General features: G+C 44.8%; 1 protein-coding gene across 1 annotated transcript; it reads left to right on the plus strand.

Annotated features, from left to right (window-relative positions):
* Positions 1–4,852: 4,852 nt before the first annotated feature.
* LOC310850399 (gap junction beta-3 protein-like) lies at positions 4,853–25,561 on the plus strand. The gene is made up of 2 exons (XM_083751910.1): positions 4,853–5,337; positions 19,032–25,561. The coding sequence occupies exon 2, from the start codon at positions 19,069–19,071 to the stop codon at positions 19,870–19,872; it is 804 nt and encodes a 267-aa protein (XP_083608036.1). The 5' UTR covers positions 4,853–5,337; positions 19,032–19,068; the 3' UTR covers positions 19,873–25,561.
* The last annotated feature ends 204 nt before the right edge of the window (positions 25,562–25,765 follow it).

Below are 25,765 nucleotides of genomic sequence, written 5' to 3' on the forward strand. Positions count from 1 at the left end.
TGGGTAAATCTTGTGTCTTCCAATGCTTTGCAATCAAGATCCTTGCTGCTGTAGTAGCATACATAAAAAAAGTTCTATCCTTCTTAAGCACTCTCTGGTCCACCATGCCCAGGAGGGAGGCCTCTGGTTTCTTAGGTAAGGTAAATCTAAATACCTTTTTTAGTTCATTATGAATCATTTCCCAAAAGGCCTTCACTTTCGGGCAGGTCCACCAGAGGTGAAAGAATGTCCCTTCCGCCTCTTTACATTTCCAACATTTATTATCAGACAGGTGATATATCTTAGCAAGCTTGACTGGGGTCATGTACCACCGGTATATCATTTTCATAATGTTTTCCTTCATTCCGGTGTTCCATAACCTTTCCCAGTCTTCAAACATAATGTTATGCCCCAAATCCTGCACCCACTTTATCATGGCGGATTTGACTGTCTCATCCTGAGTATTCCATTTAAGCAGCAGGTTATACATTCTCGAAAGTAGTTTACTTTTTGGTTCTAACAGTTCTGTCTCTAGTTTCGATTTTTCCACCTGGAATCCAACCTTTTTGTCTACTTTAAAGACCTCTTGAATTTGTGCATAATGCAACCAATCTCGCACCTTGTTTTTTAATTTTTCCAAGCTCTGCAACCTCCAATTGTCTCCAATCTTTTCAATAATTTCCCCATATTTAGGCCAATTGGCCTCCATGTTAGGTCTCTTACGTGCCTTGGCCTCCACCGGTGAGAGCCACCTCGGAGTCTTACTCTCCAATAAGTCTTTATATTTTGTCCAGACCATTAAAATTGCTCTCCTAACAATGTGGTTTTTAAACAGTTTGTGCACTTTAACCTTGTCATACCACAAATATGCATGCCACCCAAAAGCATTGTCAAACCCTTCCAGATCTAGGACATCAGTGTTTTCCAGTAAGATCCAATCTTTCAACCAGCAGAAGGCTGCGGATTCATAATATAACCTCAAGTCTGGCAGGGCAAATCCCCCTCTTTCTTTCGCATCAGTTAATATCTTGAACTTTATTCGGGGCTTTTTGCCCTGCCAAACAAACTTAGAAATATCCTTCTGCCACTTCCAAAACATTCCACCTTGTCCACGATCTGTAGGGTCTGAAACAAAAATAACATTTTTGGCAATACGTTCATCTTTATAGCTGCTATTCGGCCCAACAAGGAAAGTTTCAATCTTGACCACGTTTCCAAATCTCTTTTGATTTCTGACCAACATTTCTCGTAGTTGTCTTTAAACAAATTCAAATTTTTGGAGGTCAGATACACCCCTAGGTATTTTACTTTTTTAACCACATTTAATTCTGTTTCTTTCACGAACTCATCTGTTTCTGTAGTTGTCAAATTTTTTGCTAGAACCTTAGTTTTTTGCTTGTTCAACTTAAATCCCGCCACCCGACCAAAATCAGAAATTAATTCTAACACTCTTTTAGTACTAGAGACTGGCTCCTGCAATGTTAATACCAGGTCATCTGCAAATGCTTTCAATTTATATTGTTTCACTCCAACCTCAATTCCCTGCACCAACCGGTCCTTTCTAATCATGTTCAATAGCACCTCCAGAACTGAAATAAACAATAGGGGGGATAGAGGGCACCCCTGCCGTGTCCCTTTTTCAATTTTAAACTCCTCTGTCACCACATTGTTTACTATCAATTTCGCTTTTTGTTCTGAATATATTGCTTCTATTCCATTTTCAAACCCCCGCCCCACTCCCATCCCTTCCAAATTTTTCTTCATAAACATCCAGGAGATGTTATCAAAGGCTTTCTCCGCATCAATAAAGATTAGCACCGCTCTAGTGTTGAGCTTGTTTGTAAAAGTTCCAAAATATCGGTGATGTTTCTTGTGTTGCCAAACAAATGCCTACCAGGGAGAAAGCCAGCCTGGTCCTTATGGATCACTTCATTAAGCACTTTTTTAAACCTACTTGCCAAAATGTCTGCAAAAATTTTGTAATCCACGTTTAGGAGTGAGATGGGGCGGTAGTTCTTAAGCTGGGTCTTTTCAGTTTCTAGTTTAGGTATCAATGTGATGTAGGCTTCTTTCCACGCTTCCGGTGTCTTCCTCCCCTCCATAATCTGGTTACAGACCTCCAACGAAGGTTGTATCAAATAGTCTTTCAGAACCTTATAGTATTTGGAGGTAAGTCCATCAGGGCCTGGAGATTTGCCTAATTGAAGGTTCTGAATGGCACTTTCAATTTCTTGCTGTGTGATATTACTATTCAGGATTGTTCTCATTTCCTGAGGTATTTTCTGTAATCCATTGGTTTTGAGAAATTGGTCCACCTCCGAGTCTTTCTGTCCCAAATTAGAACTTTCCAACCAAAACACATCCATTCACTGAAATTTTTGCTCTTCTCTGAATTTTGCAGTGCAGTACTCTGGCCAAGTAATTTGTACCAAACTAGCATATGCCAGGCTAAATGCATATATTCATTAAATAGCATACAAAAATACATCATATAAGAGGAAAGTATGTGCAAAAATGTATATATTAGTCCAAACTGCTACAAATGCATGTTTATCGGGAGAAATTCACACTAAAATGCAGATGAATTTTCATGAAGATTATTTCAACTAAAATGTACAAATTGCTGCCGATATATGGAAAACTGAATTTAAGATTGGAAATATGAGATACTGAGAGAGCCAAAATTGGCAGATCCCTCCATTCCTACCTTCCACACATTGTGGGTGTAGATGCAGATTATGAATCTTTCTGAATTAACTGGCTGGCTGCACATTCCAACACAGGTGAGGAGTTTTTGTTTCTTGATTTGATTCATACCCCACCTTTGGCAGCTCCCCAAGACCAGCTGGCAGAAAGTTAAGTGTTACAATAAAAACACACAAATGGAGCTGGATGCCTTGGTACAGCAGGGAGGAACCAAAGTTCATGGCGAAGGCAAAGCAAAATGTCTTAAAACAGTGAGTATGTTTTTGGGTTCTCCATAACATTCTTCCAGGTAGATGTCAAAAAAGACTGAACGAGGAAGGGGAAAACTTGACTGATGTTGAAACTATAGAATCTTGCCTTCCCCAACCTGGTGCCCTCCAGATGTTCTGAACTATGAAACACATCATCCTTGACCACTGGCCGTGTTGGCTGAAGCTGATAGGAGTCCAAAATATATTGAATGTACCAGGTTGGGGCAGGCTGATTTAAACACAGTTGTAAGATAGAATGTGGGAGGGGATAGCAGACTTGAACAATTAGAACAATTAGTATGATCTATTTCAACAATTTATATACTGTTTAACAACTCAGTCTCTAGGCTGTGTGCAGTAAGGTTTAAAAGCTACAATAAAATTAAGTTAAAAATAACCAGAAAACCAGCTCCGCTAAGTACTAAGCAAGTTTCACGTTGCATCTAGGACCTCCCCAAAGGTTGCTGTGACCAAGAAACATACAAATGTTAATTTTTTGAAAATTTAAAATCCAAATGTTACTGGAGACCGCTCCACCCTTAGGCAAAATACAGTTTCCTTGGTACGTGCAAAGGAGAAGGAAAGAGAAGCTGCACAGTTTTTACATTAACAAAGCAAGAGGTTAATTTTAGGTGGTGTATTTGGAAAAATAAGGCAAACCAAATTGAGTAGCGTTACCTAGTAGTTGAAGGGAATGTCGCCTTAAAAACAACAACCAAATAACAGCAGCAGCAACAGCAACAAACCAAAGCATCACAATATAAAAGATGCAGGTAGGTAGCTGTGTTGATCTGACACAGTCGAAATAAATTTAAAAATTGCCCAGTGGCACCTTAATATAAAAGATGGTTGTCAGCATTTGCAGACACTGCTTGTTAGATGTGATTGGTTCCCCAGCACCAAAGTGAGATTCGGCCATCATCTTTAGCTGATTAATTGATTTCAATAATTGCTGAAAATATCGGGATATATATGCAATGCAAAAGTTCCCAGCCCCTATTGAAACTCATTCTAAGTAAGTATATAAAAACTGGAGGTATCTGTGAGGAGGTCTTTCCTCAGGGCAGTTTATGGTGCCTTTGGTGCCGCTCATGCAGACATGCGTCTGCTCAACATTTAATTGGAATTTACCATTTCGGTGGAAAATTTGATTTTTTTAAAAAAATATAAAAAACGGTAAATTTGGATTAAATTGGGGATCATATGGGACAGTAGTTTGATTAGGATAATGCCTTGTGGAAGCTGTGGAAACCTCACATGGATGAGTAGCACCAGGTCCACCATAAACTACCATAGAAATTACACTTGGACTGTTCAGAAAATATCTAATTGTGATTTACAGAAACATTGCAAGCCTGCTTTGGAGTTCCCTTGAACTCTTCTTCAGCCTAAGGTAGGGATGGGCAACCAAATGCAGCCTTCCAAGCCTATCCAGCCATCAGGAGCCTCACCACGCCCCCTAGTGCTGGCCCTGATTCGCACCCTCCTTGAATGCAAAATGTGTCCTTGAACTGTGATAATGTCTCTTGCTTCCATGGGTGGAGGATAGAGAGGGAGCTGTGAGAGAGTGTGTGGAAATTAGCCTACTGTACAGAGGTAAAATTTGCCTGCATTGCTCCACCCACATTCGCCTCTGGCCACACCCACTCATGACATGTGGGGCCCCCCAAAAGGAATTGCAGCCTTTGAGCTGAAAACCGTTCCCCACCCCTTGAGCACAGGGTTGGACTAGGACCTCCAAGGCCCCTTCTGTAGCTTTGTGGTTGTTCCCTCTCCTTTATTGTCTCCTGTGCTTTGGGTCTTTGTTGGTTAGAGTTCCTAGAAAAATATTGTGTATAACCTGATGGTGCAATCTCAATACTAAGACAAAAAAAGAAAAGAATTGGCAGCTATGCTAATCTGTTCCCTCCCACATTCCATCATGATCTTCAAAGAGCAGCTGCCCTCGCACCTAGTCTGCAACTTGCCCTAACAGGCTTGTTTGACATACACCAGCTTTAGAGAGTGTGGCATCCCAAAGAGAAGGGGGGAAAGGAAAGGGGCATTGTGTGTGCTAGGCTGTCCCACACCGCCTCTGGGTCCCGTATGCACTTTTGCAGCCTGATCAGCTGCAGAAAACCGGCTGAGCCGAAGCCTCTCTCTCTGCCACCCCCTTCACAACTCAGAAAGGATTCCTTTCTTCTTGCACAACCCAAGAGGCACCACACCCTTATTGCTCACACAAAAATAAGGCAGCTCCTTACAGTGCAATGAGCCCGGCTTTTTTGGCGCTTCCCTATGCAGGACGGGGAGAAAGTTTTATGGCATAAACCCTAAAGTTACGGGGTCCTGCCTCCAGGAAGACTTCCCAGCTTTTCTCTGGGCGAAGTCAGCAAGGAAGATCAAGGAAGATTCGGAGTTGGTAAGTAGAATTTAACTTTATACCGGTGGATCGAGGAAGTGGCACAGATTATTCTGAGTGAATAGCATCTGAACGAGGCATTTTCGTTGCTCTGGCTCCAATAACATTGTGGTCGTTAGATGTGCCTAGAAGAAATCTTCCAGACAGTTTGCCCAAGAACAAATCAAACCTGGTTGGCAATTCTGATTTTTTTAAATGTCTGTTATAAAGAAAGTGCCTACTACACCCTCTTATGCTTTTGTGTAAGTGGCTCGACTCACCTTAGAGACTGTTGGGGCTGAGAACTCTAAAGCGGGGGGGCAGGGAGGTCTTTAGGACTTTAAAAAAGGAAGCATCTTTGTGGGGGATGGAAGGCTGACAGTTCTTTAATGGGGGCATGATCATTTGAAAGCACCTTTGGCTTCAGTAGGAAAAAGCTGGGCATGTGTTCAATCCTTCTGTTACGAGAGAGTGAGAAAGAAAGAAAAGACTTCACGATCCAAGAAGTAAATGCAATTGTATGCACAGTTTTTGGAAGCAAGTCCCGCTGCAGTCAACAGAATTCAGCCCCATGTAAAGGATCTGTCCTTTTTAAAAGTTACTGTTAGTGCGTGCTTCATGCTAGCTGCATTTTCAGGGGAAGCGTAACCATGTGGGGCCCCGATTCAGTGTGGGGCCTGTAGGCAGGGCTTAATCATTTTCTCCCAGCACCAGTCTGCAGTCGACCCACCCACCCCCAGATGACATTGGCCCCTAAGGAGATGCTTACTTCATATTTACACATTGATATTAGTGTCTCTAGGATTTGCGCCCTAAGGAGTAGATCACAGGTAGAGTCTCAGACCCGTCTTTGCTTACAAAGGAGGCTGGTGGTGAGAACCACTTAGGTCGGAGTCCCCAAACTTGCATCTGTGGGCACTGTGGTGCCCTTGGGCATCTGCCTTAGTGCCCGCCTCCTGGCTCTCCCTGGTGTTATTATTACTGCTGTTGTTAGTAAAAATAACTTTTAAATGAGGCGTTTGGCTTTTGGGGATTGCCGTTTGTGAGGGCTGACTGGCTATTTTGCCTGTATCTTATTTGTTGAGGGTTGTTTGGGTATCTCGGAGGGTTTTCCTCTGGGAAATGGGCGTTTTGTGGTGCTCATGATAGCTTTCCAAATGTGCCCTCAGGCCCTCCCAAAAGATTAGAGACCCCGATATAGGGGATGGGTTGAAAATAAAAGGCACTGATGGAGCCATCAAATGGCCCTTTGGTGCTCCCCAGAAGGCTAGGCCTTTGAAATAAAAGGGCCTTAATAAAGTTCTAAGAGATGGAGGGTTTGAAACAAAAGACATCTGTTAACCCTGGGGGATTCCGACATTACTGAGGGGAAGAATGGGTGAGATTATGAGGAAGTCTATTATCACCAGATGTTTAGGAAAGGTAGAATGACAGAGGGCTGGGTCAGGCCTGCAGCAGAGAGAAGTGTCATGGCTGAGGCGGCACTAAGGACAGGTGTTTGAATGGTGACTTTTCAAAGTGTTGGCCCTAGAAAAGGGATGGGGGGCAAGTGGGTTTTGCTATAGGCAGCACTGGAACACAGGGAGCTGCCGTATACCAAGTCAGATAACTGGTCCATCTAGCTCAATACTCTCTACACTGGCTGGCAGCCACTCTCCGGGGTTTTGGACAGGGAGTCTTTCCCAGCCCTACCTCTTATAGACAGTGCTGGAACACAGGAACACAAAAGGTGCCTTATATAGATTTAGCTCATTTGCCCATCTAGCTCAATATTGCTTACACTGACTGGCAGCAGCTCTTCAGGGTCTCTCTCACTCCTACCTGGAGATGCCAGAGATTGAACCTGGGACCTTTGGCATGCATAGCACATGCTCTACCATTGAGCCACAGCCCTTTCCATATAGCTCAGGTGTCCAAGGTTTCAGGCAGGAGTCTTTCCCAGCCCTACCTAGAGATGTTGGCAATTGGGCCTTCTGCACAAAAAGCACAACCTGTACTACTAAGCTGTGTCCCCTCCCTTTGTGTTTGTTCACAAGGCTTGACTAGTGAGCCCGTTCACACATGCAGCTCATCCTGTGATGTGGCAGCCCTCAAGGGGTGAGTGCACACAGGGGAACCAGCCACAATTTACTTTCGCAGTTGGTATCAGTTACAGCCCCTGACTTTAAGCCTTAATCCCAAACTTGTTCAACATGAGCAGTTTGAGAAAGGCACTCTGCGCATGCTCGAAGGCATTCTCTTAAGAACATAAGAAGAACCTGTTGCAGCAGGCCAATAGCCCATCCAGCCCAGCATCCCTCTCTCACAGTGACCAACCAGATGCCTTTGGGAAACCCAAAAGCAGGGCCCAAGCACAAGCGCACTCTTCCTTCCTGTGGTTTCCAGCAACTGGTTTTCAGAAGCATAGCCATCCTGGCTAGTAGCCATCAATAGCCCTCTCCTCCTCCATGAATTTGCCCGGACCTCTTTTAAAGCCATTCACGTTGCTGGCACATCACTGCCTCCAGTGGGAGCGAGTTCCATAGTCTAACTATGTGCTACGTGAAGAAGCGTTTTCTGTCATCTGCCCTGAATCTTCCAACACTCAACTTCACTGAATGTCCATGAGTTCCATTGTTGTGAAAGAGGAAGAAAAACTTTTGTCTATCCCCTTTCTCCATATCATGCATAATTTTATACATTTCTACCATCACTCACCTCTTCTTTATTATTTCACACATGCAGACGCTATGAGCCATTACCCTTTGAGAATAAAAATTGGGATTAGACTAAAGGTCCCTCAAAGATCTCCTAGTCCAATATTCTGTTCTCAAGAGGGGCTTGCTGGATATCTCCAGGAATTGTACCAGCAGGCAAGATCTGGTATCCAAAGGTAAACTTGTACCCATGGAGGTTCCATCTATGGATCACTGCTTACAGCTTTTAATAGACCTATTCTTTATAAAACTTCTTCTTCCTCCTCTGCTTCTTCTTTTTGCAAGCCATCAGAACAAGCATAGTTCTGAATACTTCCCGTGTGTGTGTGTGTGTGTGTGTGTGTGTGCTTTTAATCATTCTTCAGCAAATACTGAGAAAAGAAAGGGCATTCTGAAATTATCAAATAAGGCCTGTGTGTCTAGGGCATAATACTTACCAGCTGTGCTCTTGCCCTAGTGGAGAGTATTTTTGCCTGGCTGGAATTTGTCCGTGAGGAGTGATAATGTCTCTTGCCTGTTTGAAGGGCGGGGGTATTGTGCAGAATCCTCTGGCATGTTGTTGTTTAGTCGTTTAGTTGTGTCCGACTCTTCGTGACCCCATGGACCAGACCACGCCAGGCACTCCTGTCTTCCACTGCCTCCCGCAGTTTGGTCAAACTCATGCTGGTAGCTTTGAGAACACTGTCCAACCATCTCATCCTCTGTCGTCCCCTTCTCCTTGTGCCCTCCATCTTTCCCAACATCAGGGTCTTTTCCAGGGAGTCTTCTCTTCTCATGAGGTGGCCAAAGTACTGGAGCCTCAGCTTCATGATCTGTCCTTCCAGTAAGCACCCGGGGCTGATTTCCTTCAGAATGGAGAGGTTTGATCTTCTTGCAGTCTATGGGACTCTCATACCCTCTGGCATACCCTCCAATATTTTTCAGCAAAAAATATAGGGGCATCCTAAGGAAAAGTGGGACATTCCGGGATCAAATTAGAAACCGGGATAGCTTCTCTGAATCAAGGACGTCCATGGAAAATAGGGACATGGTGTGTTCTGGTTTTGTTTTGTTTTTTGCATGGCTGGAACAAAGGTAAAAGCTGCATAATTGCCCTGCACACTTACCTTTGGCCCCATGCACCACTGGCATGCAGCACCTAGAAGATTGCCCACTAGGTAATGTGGCCTTTGGATTGAAGAAGGTGTGGAGGCTGTTGACAGTGTGCCTGACAGCTGTTCATCAGTTTTGTTTTAAAGTATTTCTTAGGAAGGAATTCTAAAAGGCCCTCAGAAAGAGGCAGAAAAGTTGAAGCCTTTTTCCACAGGGGAGGAAAAGTTTGAAGAAACTAGAGGACATGTTTTGGCACTAATCAAAACTAATGACTGTGATCACATCCTGTGACAATGAGTTCCATAAGTTAATTAGGTGATGCATGAAAACTTCCTACAGCCAAGCAATCAGCATCATTAGGTGAAAGGGGATGGTGCAAAGGATGTTTGTCTTGTGATCCAATCATTAATTTGCCCCTGTTCTGTTGCCCATGGCTGGCCTGGCTTGCTCACAGTCACCTGAAGAGATTTCATATTTAAATTCAGCTTCTGCCTGGCTGTAGGCCCACCCCAGTCTGGCTTAGGAGCCAAGCTCTTAGCTGCAAGCAAGTAGTACATTGGACCATGTCCAGATGGCTCTCACCACTACAAAGTATGGAAGTAGGCTCATGACTTGAGTTATCAATTTTGAAAACAAGAGCAATTAATTTACTTTATATTGTGTCAAGCCCAGGAAATACAGAAAAAGTGATTATTATAAATGGTATCGAACCAAGTCCTACTTAGAGTAGACCTATTGACATTAATGTTCCTTAGTCAGTCATGGTCATTAAGTTCAAGGGGTTTACTCTGAGCAAAACTAGGATTGGCTGCAACCCTAAATTTGTATACTGTATTTATTTTTTTCCACACGTTGTGTGTGTGTGTATGTGTGTTTGAAAAGCCTTTAACAAACAAAGCAAGCTAAGGGTAACCTATGTGGTGCCCTCCTCGTTTTGCTAGAGCCCAAGTCCCATCATCTGGTGGCTGGGAATGATGTGAGTTGTAGTCCAGCAACATCTGGAGGGCACCATGTTGGCTCCCCCTGAAGTGAGCCATGAACAGAGAAGGTCTGGGTTCAAGTCTTACCTCAACCATGCATTTATCAGGTATCTTTTAAGCCAGCTCCTTTCTCCCTCAGCTACAGTTGCCCATCTGTGCTAAATTAGGTCTATCCTTAAATCAAACAGTGGGGCTAGGCCCATAGCCCTCCAAATGTTACGGGACTCCAACTCCCATCATCCCCACTCAATATGGTCAATAATAAAACATTAAGGGATCTGGAGTGTTCAACACCATCTGAAGGGTCACAGGGGCCCCCATCTCCCTTCTTTAAAGAGCAGTTGAAAGAGTCACTGGCATAATTATTGTAAGCCTGCATTACTCAATTGTAAACTGGGTATGTTTTTAATGTTTGTGCAGCACCCAGGTATGTGGATGATTTATAAAGCTATTGGTGTTAATATAATCAAAGATATATTGAAGAATACTCAGAAAATGATAAATCAGTGCAAAGCATTGTGATGAATCATTTGAGGAAGAGTGAGGGTGATTTGTCTTGGCTTTGGGGACTATGGGGTTGAACTGAATCCCATTGGTTACCTTTATCTATTTATAAAACATTCTAATTGCAAATTGCTCTTGCAAAAGTATAACAGACCTGCTAGCTGGGTAGACTATTATATCAGTTCCTGTCACATGGGAAAAAGGGGGCTGAGAGGGGCATAGCTTCCCTGAGTCTTTAGAACAAGCCTCTGGAGTGGGTCTGCAATCAGGTCTCCCAGATCAAATTCCATCTCTGTATCCGTTAGGCCAGACTTGTTGCTGAGTGCTAGGGCATCTGCTTTCATGCAGAAGGTCTACAGGTTGGGTTTGGGAATGTCCTCAAACTAAACCATGGGGAGACACTGCCAGTCAGTGCAGATAGCAATGAGCTGCTAGATGGACCAATGGCTGACTCAGTACAAGGAAGTTTCCCCTGCTTCTAAGCCTATGAAATTTAGGGCTGCCATACGTCCAGATTTTCCCAGACATTACCAGGATTTCAAAGGCGGAATTGACATCCGGGGGAAATTTCCAAAAGGTGACGCTTTGTTCTGGATCTTAGACAAGTCAATCAAAAAAATTGCTTTTTGGAAAGCTCAACAACTTTTGGGGTATCCTGGTTTTTACTTTTTGAAATATGGTGGCCCTAAGGTACTAGCCTGCTAAGAGGCAAATAGCCTGCTCTCTTTCTCTCCTCTGCAGCTAGCATGGGAGCACAGTTGCCTGGTGAAGGGGGGACAGAGCACTCTGTCCCTAGCATCAACCAGCTCGCTTGCCTGCATGAAATGTTAGCTAAATAGACATGGTTTTCAGATGGGTCCTGGGTGCTTCAGCAGTTAAGAGGTTAATGCCTGCCCCTTTCAGCCCTGAAGGTTAGATTATCAGCTCACCTGCAGTGCACTCCTTCACCAGCTAACTCCCATTTAAGTACTGCCTGGAATGCAGGAGCCAAAAGCACAGTAATGATGAACAAGCCTGTTTGCTCTGGGCAGGTTTTTGTGAGACCAGAAAACATGTCACGTGCATCCTGTTAAAGAAGCAGCTCTTTTTGAGCACACCCCCCCTCCCCAGTCGAGATTTGAGGTGCAAGGTAATGATGGAGCAGCCTGATACAAAAGAGGAGAGCACTCTAGATGAGGGAATTCCAGCAGGTGTAGCTCTGCATGCAAGTTGCACCTGCTGAAATGCCTTCAGCTACATTACTATTAAAGGTGGAGGCACCCATGTCCCACCCTAGGGGGTGCTGGGAGTTACTAAGCCTGTCTGTTTGCTTAGTTGCAGCAGTGCACTTAAGATTAAGCTATAAGCAGGGTTGCCGTTGCTTTACTAGCCCTGCTCCTGTGTTGTTAACAAAAACCTGAGATAACAGAAACTGAGCGATTGAAGTTACAGATAGGTAGCCGTGTTGGTCTGCCATAGTCAAAACAAAAAAAATTCCTTCCAGTAGCACCTTAAAGGTAAAGGTAAAGGTACCCCTGCCCGTACGGGCCAGTCTTGACAGACTCTGGGGTTGTGCGCCCATCTCACTTAAGAGGCCAGGGGCCAGCGCTGTCCGGAGACACTTCCGGGTCACGTGGCCAGCGTGACATCGCTGCTCTGGCGAGCCAGAGCTGCACACGGAAACGCCGTTTACCTTCCCGCTGGTAAGCGGTCCCTATTTATCTACTTGTACCCGGAGGTGCTTTCGAACTGCTAGGTTGGCAGGCGCTGGGACCGAGCAGCGGGAGCGCACCCCGCCGCAGGGATTCGAACCGCCGACCTTTCGATCGGCAAGTCCTAGGCGCTGAGGCTTTAACCCACAGTGCCACCTGCGTCCTAAAGACCAACTAAGTCAGTTCTTGGTATGAGCTTTCGTGTGCATGCACACTTCTTCAGATGAGCGGTTGAAGTTTCCCAACAACATCTATTCGCAGGCCAGGAAAAGCTTGACCTCATCTCATGTCTGCATGTGCTGTTAAAAGCAAAGGGGAAGGGTACTTTTAAACGTTGGCTGTCCTCAGCTATGAGGCATTCCAAATATTACTGTTTTAAGCCACAAGTATTAAGCTAGGCAGAGGAATGGTAGAAACCAAATAAAAGTGAGAGTCTGAAGTATCAATGGATGGTAGGGGTGCCAACTTTTTGAACTAGCCCCTGCTCCTCTGCCGGCATCAACAGCTGGATCAGCAAGCTATGCTGGTAGATGACTGTGTTTCAAAAAGCAACAAACCCAGTGCCTTCTAATGTTTCAGGCTACTAAGTTCCTGACTATTGGCCGTGTTTGTGGGCTCATGCGAGTTGTAGTAAGATGACTAAATAAATGTTGCAGGCATGGCATTGGGGAAGGCTGCTGTAAAAATATTCTCTGTTGATTTGTCCAGATCAAGGTGCTGTTTAAGGCTTAGAAACTTTGTTTTTCTGGTCATTTGGCAACCATACTGGACAAATGTCAGTGCTTCTCTGGAATTCAATCTAAGCAAGGCTTAAGCCCATTAAATGAGTCAGCGAGCAAAAAAAGAAGACTTCAGTGACCTTGTTTATATCTGTTTGTTTGGGTGGAAGTTGGTTACATTATTTTGCATGCAAACATTTCAGACCCGATGAGTAATGGTTATATAGTATTTGACAATACCTTAGCTGTTAATAAACTCTTGAGATTATATATTGGACGACTTCCAAAATCAAAACACTCAGGCAATGGAGGTAACCTTTAAAACAACCAACTGCTTGCTTTTACTGGAATATATACACCAAGGATGTAAATATGTCCTGACTCTAGGGTGGCCAGATGCAACAGAGGAGTGGGGCTGCTGTGTCTTTAATAGGTGTGTAAAGACATTCAGAGAAGGGATGCGGGTGGCGGGACCTGCCTAGGACCTGCCGATCGCATGGTCAGCGGTTCGAATCCCCGCGGCGGGGTGCGCTCCCATCGTTCGGTCCCAGCGCCTGCCAACCTAGCAGTTCGAAAGCACCCCCGGGTGCGAGTAGATAAATAGGGATCGCTTACCAGCGGGAAGGTAAACGGCATTCTGTGTGCTGCGCTGGCTCGCCAGATGCAGCTTGTCACGCTGGCCACGTGACCCAGAAGTGTCTACGGACAGCGCTGGCTCCCGGCCTATAGAGTGAGATGAGCGCACAACCCTAGAGTCTGGCAAGACTGGCCCGTACGGGCAGGGGTACCTTTACCTTTTAAAAGACATTCAGAAGGTGTTTCTTCTCCTGCAAATTAAAAATGCCCTCCTCCACAGAACTATTAAAGGGCCAGTGGCCCTTTCCACTTTTGCATCTGACCACCTGACACAAACAAATCTAGAAGACGATGCTTTTCCTAGTGGTATTCCAATAGTGAAAGCTTTGACCATTCAGTTTCTGTGTCCAGCTGCTGTTAAAGGCACAGGAGCAGAGAGCCATCCTGGAATCACATAATGGAGATTAGTTAACACCCAGAGAACACTTAATCTCATCCAACCCCCTGCAATTCAGGAATCTCGCTCTTGCCCTCTATCTGACATACCTTGGGAGAAGCCCATTGCTTACATTATTTTCTTGGTATCCCAGGTAGAAGTCAAGCAAAATGGCAATTTACAACTTATGGGTGTCCCATTTAAGATAATTGTGCCTGCGGTGATGTGTCATAAGCAAGCCAACTTGATTTTACAAGTTAGCAAATCAAACTCCAGCAGTTGTGTAAATACCATTACTTAATCAGATGTACAAGCAGCTTCCTTTAAACACACCTTTGCAAGTCATAGCACCCCAAAAAGCCTGAAACGCCAAATTAAATGCCACACTTAAGCTTGATGCAGTAGCCACAATTATTTTTTAACCAATACCTTTGCACAGTCTTTGTGCATGTTATCTGCTTTTAACATGCACTTGCAATATTAACAGTAGCAAACAGAATTACAGCAAAGTTAGACATCCACATTTTATTTCAAGTGCCCATAAAAAGACCCACTTTTCAGATCTCAAAGGGTGTTATTACATACAAAAATTGTGCACTAATCTAATGAAGCAGCTTTTACATATTTTACTAAAAGATCAGGATTCTTGCTGCCTTAGTCTTCGAAAAGGTTTTCAATCAACTAAATGTGGTGTCCATAACGCCAAAGAAGACCCTTAAAATACCACAAACAAAATTCTTCCTGTCATGTTCTCTACCATTCTGATCCTGTCCTTCAGGAATAACTGCTCTGATCTCGTTCTCTAGTCTCGCTCGATCGGCAGCCCAGCCCATGTGTTCTACATTACAGAAGACAGTCCATTCCTCCTGATGCCAGACAGTTGCCCCATCCAGTTGGCACCTCTCACCTTTGCACAGGAAATGCCTGCAAGAACTAAGAAACTCAGGGTCACATATTTATTGAGAGGGCATGTGTTGTAGGCAGGCAGCCTTCCCCTTGTCTTTCAGGAATGAAGACCAAGACATAACCTTCCATGTACCTGTGCATTTAACCTGTGTGATATTTCAGATGCAAATGACAGTTCATGGGGGGAATGTTACATAATTATTGGGATTGCAGCAGATAGGGGGTTACCCACTTCTTCCCTTACTGCTGCCCAGACAAAAGTCCCTCCTTTGAAAATTCTGGCATATGCTAATTTATCACATTTAGAAATCATGAACATAATATAAAGAGAAATGCAGTTCCATGGGCCTGTTGTCCAAGTAAGGACTGTTAAAATCCTTTTATATTTAATCTGATCTTGTACAAATACCATACACATAGAGAACTGCTTCTAATAGAGGATTACCCACTGTAAAAGCAGAGCAAACAGACACCTTAATAGCAGGGGAAACACCCAAATTTCCCTATTCTCAATATAGGCATAAAATTGACTACTTTAGTTTCAAAATATGTATTTAAATGCATACGTTGATATGGTTAAGCTTGCCTTGACTTCTTGATAGGCCTTTGGCTGCGGTAAGTTTCTTGAGATTGGGGAACTGGGAGCCTCTCAGTTGTGGAAAACATGGCAAAGCAGGATCTGATTTTGCAGCTCAGTGCGTAGGAAAAATGGCCATTCCTCAAAAAGAAATGTCTTATTTTCTCCTTATTAAAAGCATATGTTGGCAGGGCTTTCCCTACCCACATGTTTACTTTAACGAATGACTGCACGCTGTTTGCCACGACTGGCCTTGCTGTTATATAATAATAGACATATAAAATTGCAATGCAATAACACAATGTTTTAAAATGAACAGTACAACTGCGCTTGACAAAAAAAAAAGGAAATACACAACCCAAAGGACAAGTATCTAACTACGGGTGGGGGAAGAATTTTGATTCAGTTCACATTTATTTAACTTATAATTTAATGAGTAAATTTATATCCTACTCTTCCTCCCAAAGGAACCCGGAGTAACAGGCAAACATATACAGTGGGTTACATACGCTTCAGGTTACATACGCTTCAGGTTACAGACTCCGCTAACCCAGAAATAGTACCTCGGGTTAAGAACTTTGCTTCAGGATGAGAACAGAAATTGTGCTCCAGTAGCGCGGCAGCAGCAGGAGGCCCCATTAGCTAAAGTGGTGCTTCAGGTTAAGAACAGTTTCAGGTTAAGAATGGACCTCCGGAACCTGCCTGACTCACTTTCTGAAACAATAAGTATTCCAAAGCACAGTCATTCAGTGAAATTCCCACTTCTCTGAATTTGCGTTGAAATTCCCCAGCTAAGTAATGTGTGTAAAAATGCATCTATTAAGGTAAAGTGTTCATTAAAAGACTTGTACAGTTTATGGAAACAGCACCTTATTAGGATAAATTGCTTTGCAAAAGTGTGTGCATTAGGAGAAATTTGCGCTAAAATTCTGATGGATTTTCATAAGAACCTTTTAAAAATGCAAACTGACCTGGAAATATGGAGGACTGAACTTAAGATGGGAAAAGTGAGAAACTGAGAGCAGCCAAAACTGACAGGTTCTCCCATCCCTACATTTAACCACCCCCCCCCCATGGAATCTCAATGGAAAAAGAAGCCAGGGAACTAAGAGTTAAAAGGAAAGCTATTCCACCATTCTGGTGTGTTCCTTCCAGAGGGTAAAAAGCTAAGTGGGTGGATTGTGCACACCACTAGGGATGAAAGGGAAAGACTGGTTAGACAGCTGACTAAAATCTAATTAGGTTGCTTAAGGAAGAGCTACTGCTGTCCTGGAAAAACCTGACCTAGATGGGATGAGGGATGCATTTCGGATGCCCTTAACAGCAACCCCAATGCTTGCATTCTGCCACTGTATATGAGATTCTGACAATTCAGAGGGAGCAAAACAAACAAGCTGGCTCACACCAAATCAGGCTATCTCGCTCAGTAGCATCCGCTGACTGGCAGCAGCTCTCCAGTGTTTCAGAGAGAAAACTCTCCCAGCGCTACCTGCAGATGCCAGGGATTGAACCTAGGATCTTTTGCATGGGCTCTGCCTCTGAGCTACCACCCTTCCTCAAGCAATTACTCCACCTTACACTGAATCAGACCATTGGCAATATCGCCAACACTTAACTGGTAGGGGCTCTCCAGGCAGAGGACATTCTCTGCCTGAATGTCCCCACCTGGAGATGTCACTGATGGAACCCAAGACCTTCTACTTACAAAGCACATGCTCTGTCACTGAGCTATGGGCCTTCCCAAGCACCTGAGAAGTGCTAGGTCTGAATTTAAGAGGTCATTATTTGGCTGTGAGATGCTAATTCATGTCCATGGTACTTCATGGGGGCTGCATCTCAGTGGCTTGTGAATCCCAGACTGAGCACCAGGTGCTAAATTCAAAACAGGGTGTGTCAAGCCAAAACCCTTGCTCCTACTCACCTATTTTCTGATTACGTCCTTGGCCTGTAAGTTAATTATTCTAAGGAAGTGCCAAGAAGCTACTGAGACTGTGAGTAAGCTAGAATTAATCAACTAAGAATTGTTGTTGCTTGTCTGCCAGCCCAGGTTAATAAATCTTGTGACATCAACACTTTCAGAAAGAGTAAATCTGTGTGCTTAATAAAGAGGCCTAGATAAATCCAGATTATGCTATTCACCTCTTCATGTTTCCATGAGAATTGCTGACAAATATGACCCATAACAGAATTTGGGTCAAAATCTAGCATTCCTCCATAACAGAAAAGTGTTCCAGAACTTTAGGTGAAATAAAGTAAATATTATACTTTGTAAAGATCTGAGACTATAAAACCCACAACAGTTCAGTTCAGCCCAAAACCCGTGAGCGTTAGTGAAGCCTTGGAGGACTACAGAATCCATGATGCAGTGTAACCCTAGAAGTGTAATTGTGGGGAATACTGTTCCATCCAATTAAAACCAGCCCCAGACACTGTCTGAGCATAACCATTCAGGTGACCTCCTCAATCCTCAGGTACGTATCGCAGTAGTCTAATCTGGAGTGTTGGGCAGTTCTGCAGTATGTTTTATAGTTGAAATATTTTACTTTGAAATAAGTTACTTTGGGCTTTGTCAGTAGGTGGTATAAAATTGAATGGCTGGGCAGACGGAAAGTCTAATAGGTCTACTCCCTATGCAATTGAAGATATGGCAAGGTAAAGACAAATGGAGCAAAAAGCAGCATCTCACCAGCAAGAAAGTGTCTTTATTGTTTAGACCAGAAAGTAAATCCAGCCCAAAGACATCTATAAGGGACTAGGAGTATGGCCAGCCTTCTCTCTGGCCCACTGATGGAAGGAGACTTCCTCAGTTAGTCCCCTTGTAATGAATGCCCTTCCCTAGCCAGACAGCCTGCAGGTCCCAGAGCTGGCCCTACCCTTAGGCTGTGTGGCACGGATGCCTCAGGCAGCAGATACTGAGAGGCAGGGAGTAGCAGTGAGGAAGTGGAGGACAGATCTGTGTGGGCCGCATGGTCAGCCTGTCGTCTTCCCATTACCAGTGTTGAAAAAAGACCAAAGTGAAAGTTGGATCGGTTTCCATGCAAATAATGCAGGGATGAGTAACCTTTTTCAGCCCGAGGGCCAATTTCCTTTCGGGGGGGGGGCACGTTTGGCAGGGCCAGTGGCAAAAGTAAAAATAAGTGAAGCAACAAATGTCAATGTTTGCTTTGTACAGTAGTCTAGCTTCTACACACACACACCTCACCATCCTCCATCCAGGAGAGCAAAAGGTATGATCATGGACACATTCCAGCCAGGAAAAAACAATCAAGGTGGATGAGAAGCAGGGCTGGTGAGGGGTATGGCCTGGGTGAGGCACAGATAGAAGGGGCTCCTGGCCCTCAGGTTCCCCAACACTGGTGTAATGGAAGGAGGAGCCATCACATCCCTCACCACCTCAGAGAGCCAGCTCTGGCAGGTACCCTGAGTGCTTGAATACCCAGCCAGTTATTGGTTACAAATGTATGGGGCGCCATCTTGAAGTGTTGAAATAATATTTTTTTACGCACAGTTTCTTTTTTCTCTCTTTCCTCCTTTCCAGGCTCAAGTGAGCAGGACCTCCACAGACTTCCGTCACCATGGACTGGAAGACCCTACAGGGCCTGCTGAGCGGAGTGAACAAATACTCCACCGCTTTTGGGCGCATCTGGCTCTCCGTTGTCTTTGTCTTCCGAGTCCTGGTTTATGTGGTGGCTGCTGAGCGAGTGTGGGGGGATGAGCAGAAGGAGTTTGATTGCAACCACCGTCAGCCTGGATGCACCAACGTCTGCTTTGACCACTACTTCCCCATCTCCCACACCCGGCTGTGGGCCCTGCAGCTTATCTTTGTCACCTGCCCTTCGCTGCTGGTTATAATGCATGTGGCCTACCGCGAGGAGAGGGAGAGGAAAAACCGGTTAAAGAATGGAGAGAACTGCCCCAAACTCTACAGCGACACTGGCAAGAAACATGGGGGGCTCTGGTGGACTTATGTTCTCACCCTCTTCTTCAAGTTGGCTATCGAGATCGTCTTCCTCTACCTCCTGCATAGGATATGGGAGAGCTTTGACATGCCTAAGCTGGTCAAGTGCGATCTGAAGCCTTGCCCCAATGTAGTGGACTGCTACATCGCTCGGCCAACAGAGAAGAAGATTTTCACCTACTTCATGGTTGGGGCGTCTGCCTTCTGCATCGTCCTCATTGTCTGCGAGATTGTCTACCTCATCTGCAAGCGGGTGTTCCGCTCGATACAGAAGTGCCAGAAGAAGAAGAGGTCGCTCACCTACAGCAAGGCATCCACCTGCCAGTGCCATGCAAGACTGGACCAACCGCATTATGGGAAAGGGAAGCACACACAGGTGGAGGCCCTCAGAGCCTCCGCACCTAACCTGACTTTGATCTGAGGCGGCATGAAAGGACAGATCCAAAATGGCCGGCTGCCATTTGGATTATTTCATTGCGACACACAAGTGGCTTTTGAGGAACATGGGGCAAGGAAGGGTGATTTGAAACAGAAGTCTTCCTTCTACATTTTGTGGCCGCCAAAGTTTTCCACAAAGGGGAAGCACCGTCATGTTTTGTTGAGGCCTAAAGGCAAAGCCTCCTGGCCTGTTTACATGCTTTTACTAAACTGAAGACGCATGGTCAAAGCACGAACAACACAAGATGTTGACTTGTACAAACCCTGGAAGACGTTGCAGCCCTTTAGATCCTAACATCTGCTCTTTCTCAGAAGAGATAATATGGGCAGTTGGCTAAGAGAGCCACATATGTGAAACATCTGTTATGGTCTTCAGAAAACTCCTAGCAACTAATGACTTATAGCTCTGATTCTTTCCTCTGACTCATTAAAATGTTTATAGAGTGTTGCAGAATCAATGAAGGGACGGGGGGGGGGGGGACTGTTTAGTTAATGCTGTCCAAAAACATATGATGAGAAGGAAAGGTTGGTTTCAGCTCAACCTTTTCACCAAAATTTCACCTAAAGGAAATTCAAAGTTAATTTGGAGGTTTCACTTCAGGCAGAATAACTTAGCAATTTCAAGGAAAGCCAAGAAAAAAATTCAAGTTGGGGGGAGGCGTTTGCACCATCTATAGGTGTGTTTACACGACCAAAGGGGCACAGCCTTAGATATCTCTGTATAGTAGCTTTTTCCAGTCTGCTGCATTCCAGGTGTTGTTCAATTCCCAGCCCCAAACACAATGGCCAATAATCAGGGATGGTGGGAGTTGTTGTTCAAGAACATCTGAAAAGCACCAGCTTAGGGAAAGCCTGCTGTAGGGGTTCGCCAAGAACAAATGCTTTCATGATGTCCTGTTTACACCAGCCTCCTCAACCCTAGTGTCTCCAGATGCTGAGAGACTACAGCTCTCAACACTCCTGGTCATTGGCCATGTTTCCCAGGCCTAATGGGTGAGGAGGGCACATGATTGGGGAAAACTGGTTACACACTCCTTACCAGACCTTTCCCCAAAGGAAGGATTGTGCCCAGTGAAGTTCTGTGAGAATAATACAAGGACTCTGGTGTTTTCAGAGAGGAAGCCATCTTCCTTCCTGGACCAGACTGAGGCACCCTGCAAAGAAGGCTTTATTCTGGTAGCGGTTGGACTTGCCCCTGAAATCCTGCCTAACGTGACATTCCAAATTGGTTTGAGGGGTCTACTTTGATGGAAACCTCTGAGGACTTTCATCGGAAGCCAAAAAGAGTTGTAATATGCCTCGTTGGTGGAGTGGACAGTTTGCTTAAGGCTGAAGCTTCAACCAGATTAGGTTGAAAGCAAATATCTAAATGAGATTAGAGGTTCCCCATATGCAAAAGAAACCATATAAGGGATTCTGAGGGTGTGGATGAACTAGAGCTGTTTCTCAGGTGGGCTTCCTATCTGTTTTGTAAGAGTTCTGTACTGCTCAGCAATCATTTATGCACTACCAAAAAAAAGGACGAAAGAATGAAGTGCTTTACATAAAATTTGCACATGTTAATGTATATATATACATGTAAAGGCGCATTTGTAAATAATTGCTATACTTCAAGTAGATATGCAATACATCCCATAGAAGTGGGGAAGACCATGACCAGGTAGCCTGTATGTTCCTGCTCAGCCTGCTGTCCAGGGACTGACTGTTGATGGGCAATTTCAAGACCCCTCCTGCTCTCCCGTCTTAGAGGTCTTTAAATTTAAACCAGACAACTCTTTAAACAGAGAGTGTCCTCTGGAAAGTAGGGCACATGGCCACCCTTATTTGGCAACATCTCACAGAGTGGGAGTTGTAGCACACTGGAGAGTTGTTTAGCTGAAGCAACTGTTTACGTGAATGGGGTGTGAGGCAGAACTGACCTCATTCAACAAGCTGTGCAGGTTTGACATGGCGCTCTGGAGGAGCAAGGACTTTGCAAGGGAGAAAGAGGGGGCCGCTATTATAGAAAAGCACCCAACAATTAGGGGTTCACATTTCCCTCAGTAAAAAGCTATCATGCAGCACTATCCTGAGCATGTTTATTTAGAAGGGAAGATTGCTGAGTTCAGTAGGGCAACGTTAGAACTGATGGCTTGGACTGTGAGCTGGAAAATGCCTACTTCAAAAATCTCTTGTCCACCACAAGGAATCTTCCTTTCTCTCTCAGCCTCAGGCTTATGTCTACAAAATACCTGACAGGTGGGACTTCAGGGCCAAACAACATTACTCAGCTAATGCATATGAAGTTCTTTAATAATAAGGAAGAGGCAGGTGAACATTTGCTCCAGTGTTCTGCTGCGAGAGTTATTCTGACCCATGGGGATCCTTTAGCATCAAGTGAATTCAACATCCTTTGCTGTACCATCCTTGGGAACCCAACCTAAGGTTCTCAGGCTCAGTCAGAGCATCGCCCCACCTAACTCAGTATTTCCTAGACTGACTAGAAGTGGCTGTCCATGGTTTCAGGCAAGGTGCTCTCCCAGGCCTACCCAGAGATGTCAGGTATTGAACCTGGGACCCTCTGTGTGCAAATCTGATGCTCTGACACTGAGCTATGGTCCTTCTGTAGGTTTTTACCAGGATTTGCCAAGTTTGGACCTGCAGCCTTGCCTGTGCGTGCAAAATAGCCACACCATAGAGAAAGCATCCTTCTCAGCAGGAGGTAGGATGGGCATGCAAAATTGCTTGGGTGCCGTCCTACAAGCTGCTGTGGGTTGCCCCATCTAACAATTTACTTGTGGGACAGGAGCTATCCTGACAAAATGACTTTCCACAGGGAGCTGACTCCTGCTGAGTCAGACTATTAGTCCATTTAGCCAAATGCTGTATGACTGACTGAAGGTTTCCAAAGATTGCAGGTAGGGATATTTCCCAGGCCTATTAAATGAGATCATTGTGCTGGAGACGCCCTGAGATCTTGCGCATGCAAAGCACGCACTCTGCTTCTTGTGGCAAAGTTGTGGCTGTCCCTCAAAGAGAGAGCCCCAGGGCTTTTGTGTGTCTGTCCTGGGATGGTCTTTAGACAACCCTGGTTTATTAGCACCATGCTTTGACCATCCACACCAGTTGGCCAGTTGATCATGACAAGAGCAAAGAAATTAAGCCAGTGCACTTAATTGTCAGAAATCAAAGATTATTACGGTTCCAGGACAAAACAAAGCTGAAAAGCATTTTAATGCTGAACCATTGCCTCCATGGCAATCAAGCGCATCAGCATCCAGATATTTCTGGTGTAGCTTGACAGCTTCTCTTATGAATTCAACAAATTTCTCTGTGAGACCTTTCTTGTGGGTGACCTTTAATGAGGGCAGTCTTTTAAGAAAAAAAAATTACTCCCACAATATTCACAATGGGGTAGGAAACTAGAATTCAGCAGGATAACACAGGAGCTAATGGAGGAAAAGAATAAGTAATAATTTCACTCACAGTTCTGAGTGCAGCTCAGATCTGAAACCTGCCATCCTCAGAAGACTAAATTCAATCAAAAAGAGACATTTTGCAGCAGCAGAAACAACAACAAAAGTTAGAAAAGGGGGGATTGAGCTGCTTGCATTGCAGATGGTGAGAAATGGTTGGAGAATTTCTCTACCCTCCAAGATTATTCAGTGGAATTTTCCCTCCAATTCTTCTGCTGGCAAGTAGGGCAGAGAACTTCAGAAGTCCCTTTTTCACTCAGCTCTAGGCCCCAGGGTCAGCAGATGGGAAAAGAGGAGAGGGATCCTGCAACCATAATTGCTATGTAGAAGAGGAAATGTCAACAGGTGTTTCTTCCCATTAAAGGTGCAGGAGCTATGAGCCGTTTGTATCTGGCCAGCTCACTAGACTTTGATGGAGGGGATTTAAGCAAGGGAAGGTTTTCATACCACTCACATCCAGCGATGGGGAGAAAGCTTCACCTGCAACATTTCTGCAAATTTGGCTGCTGTTAAAGGTTCCAGCACAACCAGGAAGAAAAGCAAGTGATTTTTATGCTCTGTTGCGCTGCAAAGAGGGTAGGCAGCTGCAAAAGAGGACAGTGTTCCTGTACTCTTAATTTCTATGTATAAAGGGGACTTCAGCAAGCATAGTATCTCATGCCAGGCGCACCAGCTGATAATCCCTCGGTCATCCAGCTATTGAAGGAACAGGAGCCCAGTCCTCTGGAAACATGAGTTCCCATTCCAGGTATACGGGAGGGAAGGAGAACTGGCCACAAACCTGAAAATCAGAAAAAAAGCCATTTGCTGCCTTTCAGCAGTAAATTAACCAGGTGCCAGGCTCTTATCTTTTGCTAATCTTGGCTGGGAGGTCAAGAGAGTGGCATGCTTGTCGCTCTTTTGTCCAGGAAGTTATTTCTCTTTTCTGCTTTAGCGAGTTCACCGGCAACCGAAAACAAAGAGAGCGTTGAGTGACAAGAGTCAGCTCTTCAAAGGAGAGGGCTTGACTTAAAAGGAGGCTGGGACTTCTCCCCGAAGGGGGTAAAAGTAACAACCATAAATCAATAGCGTTCAGCAAACATGTAATACAAAAGGGGGAGTGGAAGCTGGGACGGAAAACCTCATGGAAGGGACAACCAGAGCAGCCTTTGCAAGGGAGATATGGCTTGAGAATCAGAGCTGGGGGAGAAACTGGGTCTATAGCAGAGGCTGCAAGAGCACCACACTAGGTGACAATGATGCAGGCAAGAGAAGAGGGATTCAGGTCATACAACAGGCTCAAGGTAAATGTGTTCAGATGGAGCAGGAGGGTAAGCAGACTTAAAAGATGGCAGGGAGATAGAGATGCAGTCCAGCTGTTCTAGGCCTTTTTTCAAGTTCGCTTTGTGTCAGGAACCCTTTCCTCACCAGTCTGTATCCTGGGGAATCGCCATGTGCCTGCCAATTCAGCTCTCTGCACATTGCAGGGCAGTCTGGGTACACACTCAGGTGGGTGGCTAGCCCTGCAGAGCTCCACTACCAAGTGCTCCATTGCAGGCGAAGATTGGTTGTGATGAGCATGCCATTTTCATGGGAATGTAGCTACCGTTCTCAATCTTGCAGTATGAAAATCCCCAGTGCAGTGGTTTAGAGTGCAGGGAGATCTGGGCTTGAATTCCCACTCGGCCATGTAGATGCATAATCTCGGGACAAGCACTCCCCTCCTCTCTGGGCACAACTGGCTGTTTATCAGGAAAAAATGGGACCGCTGTCGTACTGCATCACCCAGGACAACTTAGAGGAAGAAGGATGGACTATAAGCTTGATCTGGAAACAGGAGGGAACTCAGAGGAAATTAATTGCAATGAAAGTGCTACAGACAAATCAAGAATTTGCGGGAATTCTTCCAGGGCAGAAAGAGCCCAAACAGGTTTTAAGTACCACTTCTTCCTTAATACTTCCCATTCCAAGGGAAATCAGGAGGTCATGTAGTTACTTGTTCCACAGCATCTGCAGCACAGACAGACCTTTCTAGCCTTGCCCAGCATCCTGAGGGAAAGTCCCATTAGGGGCCCCTACGCAGGACCAACCAACCAGACTGGTATTTCGCAAGATTCAGCTCCTCTCTTGCTCAGAGCCAAGCATATCAGTTCCTTTAAGTCACTGAACAAATATTTTATTTGCCTAGCGAACTGTGTAATGCGAAAGGTCAAATAAATGTTACTTTGTTTATAGAGACACATGCTGAGTTCCTTACTTACAGATGATGGGGAGAGTATGGAGAGGGGAGAGGCAGAGCAGAAGGAATGGGGTAAAGCAAGAAGATGAGAAAGGAATAGGAGAGATCCTGGAGTCTTGAGTTCAAAGTGTGGTTACCTGCAGTGGTCTGTTGAGCTATTGCATTCGGAATGTCAGCCACAAGGACTAGTGATGTTCTGAAAA

The sequence above is a fragment of the Podarcis gaigeae genome (assembly GCF_964106915.1).
Source record: "Podarcis gaigeae genome assembly, chromosome: 8".
Taxonomy (NCBI): domain Eukaryota; kingdom Metazoa; phylum Chordata; class Lepidosauria; order Squamata; family Lacertidae; genus Podarcis; species Podarcis gaigeae.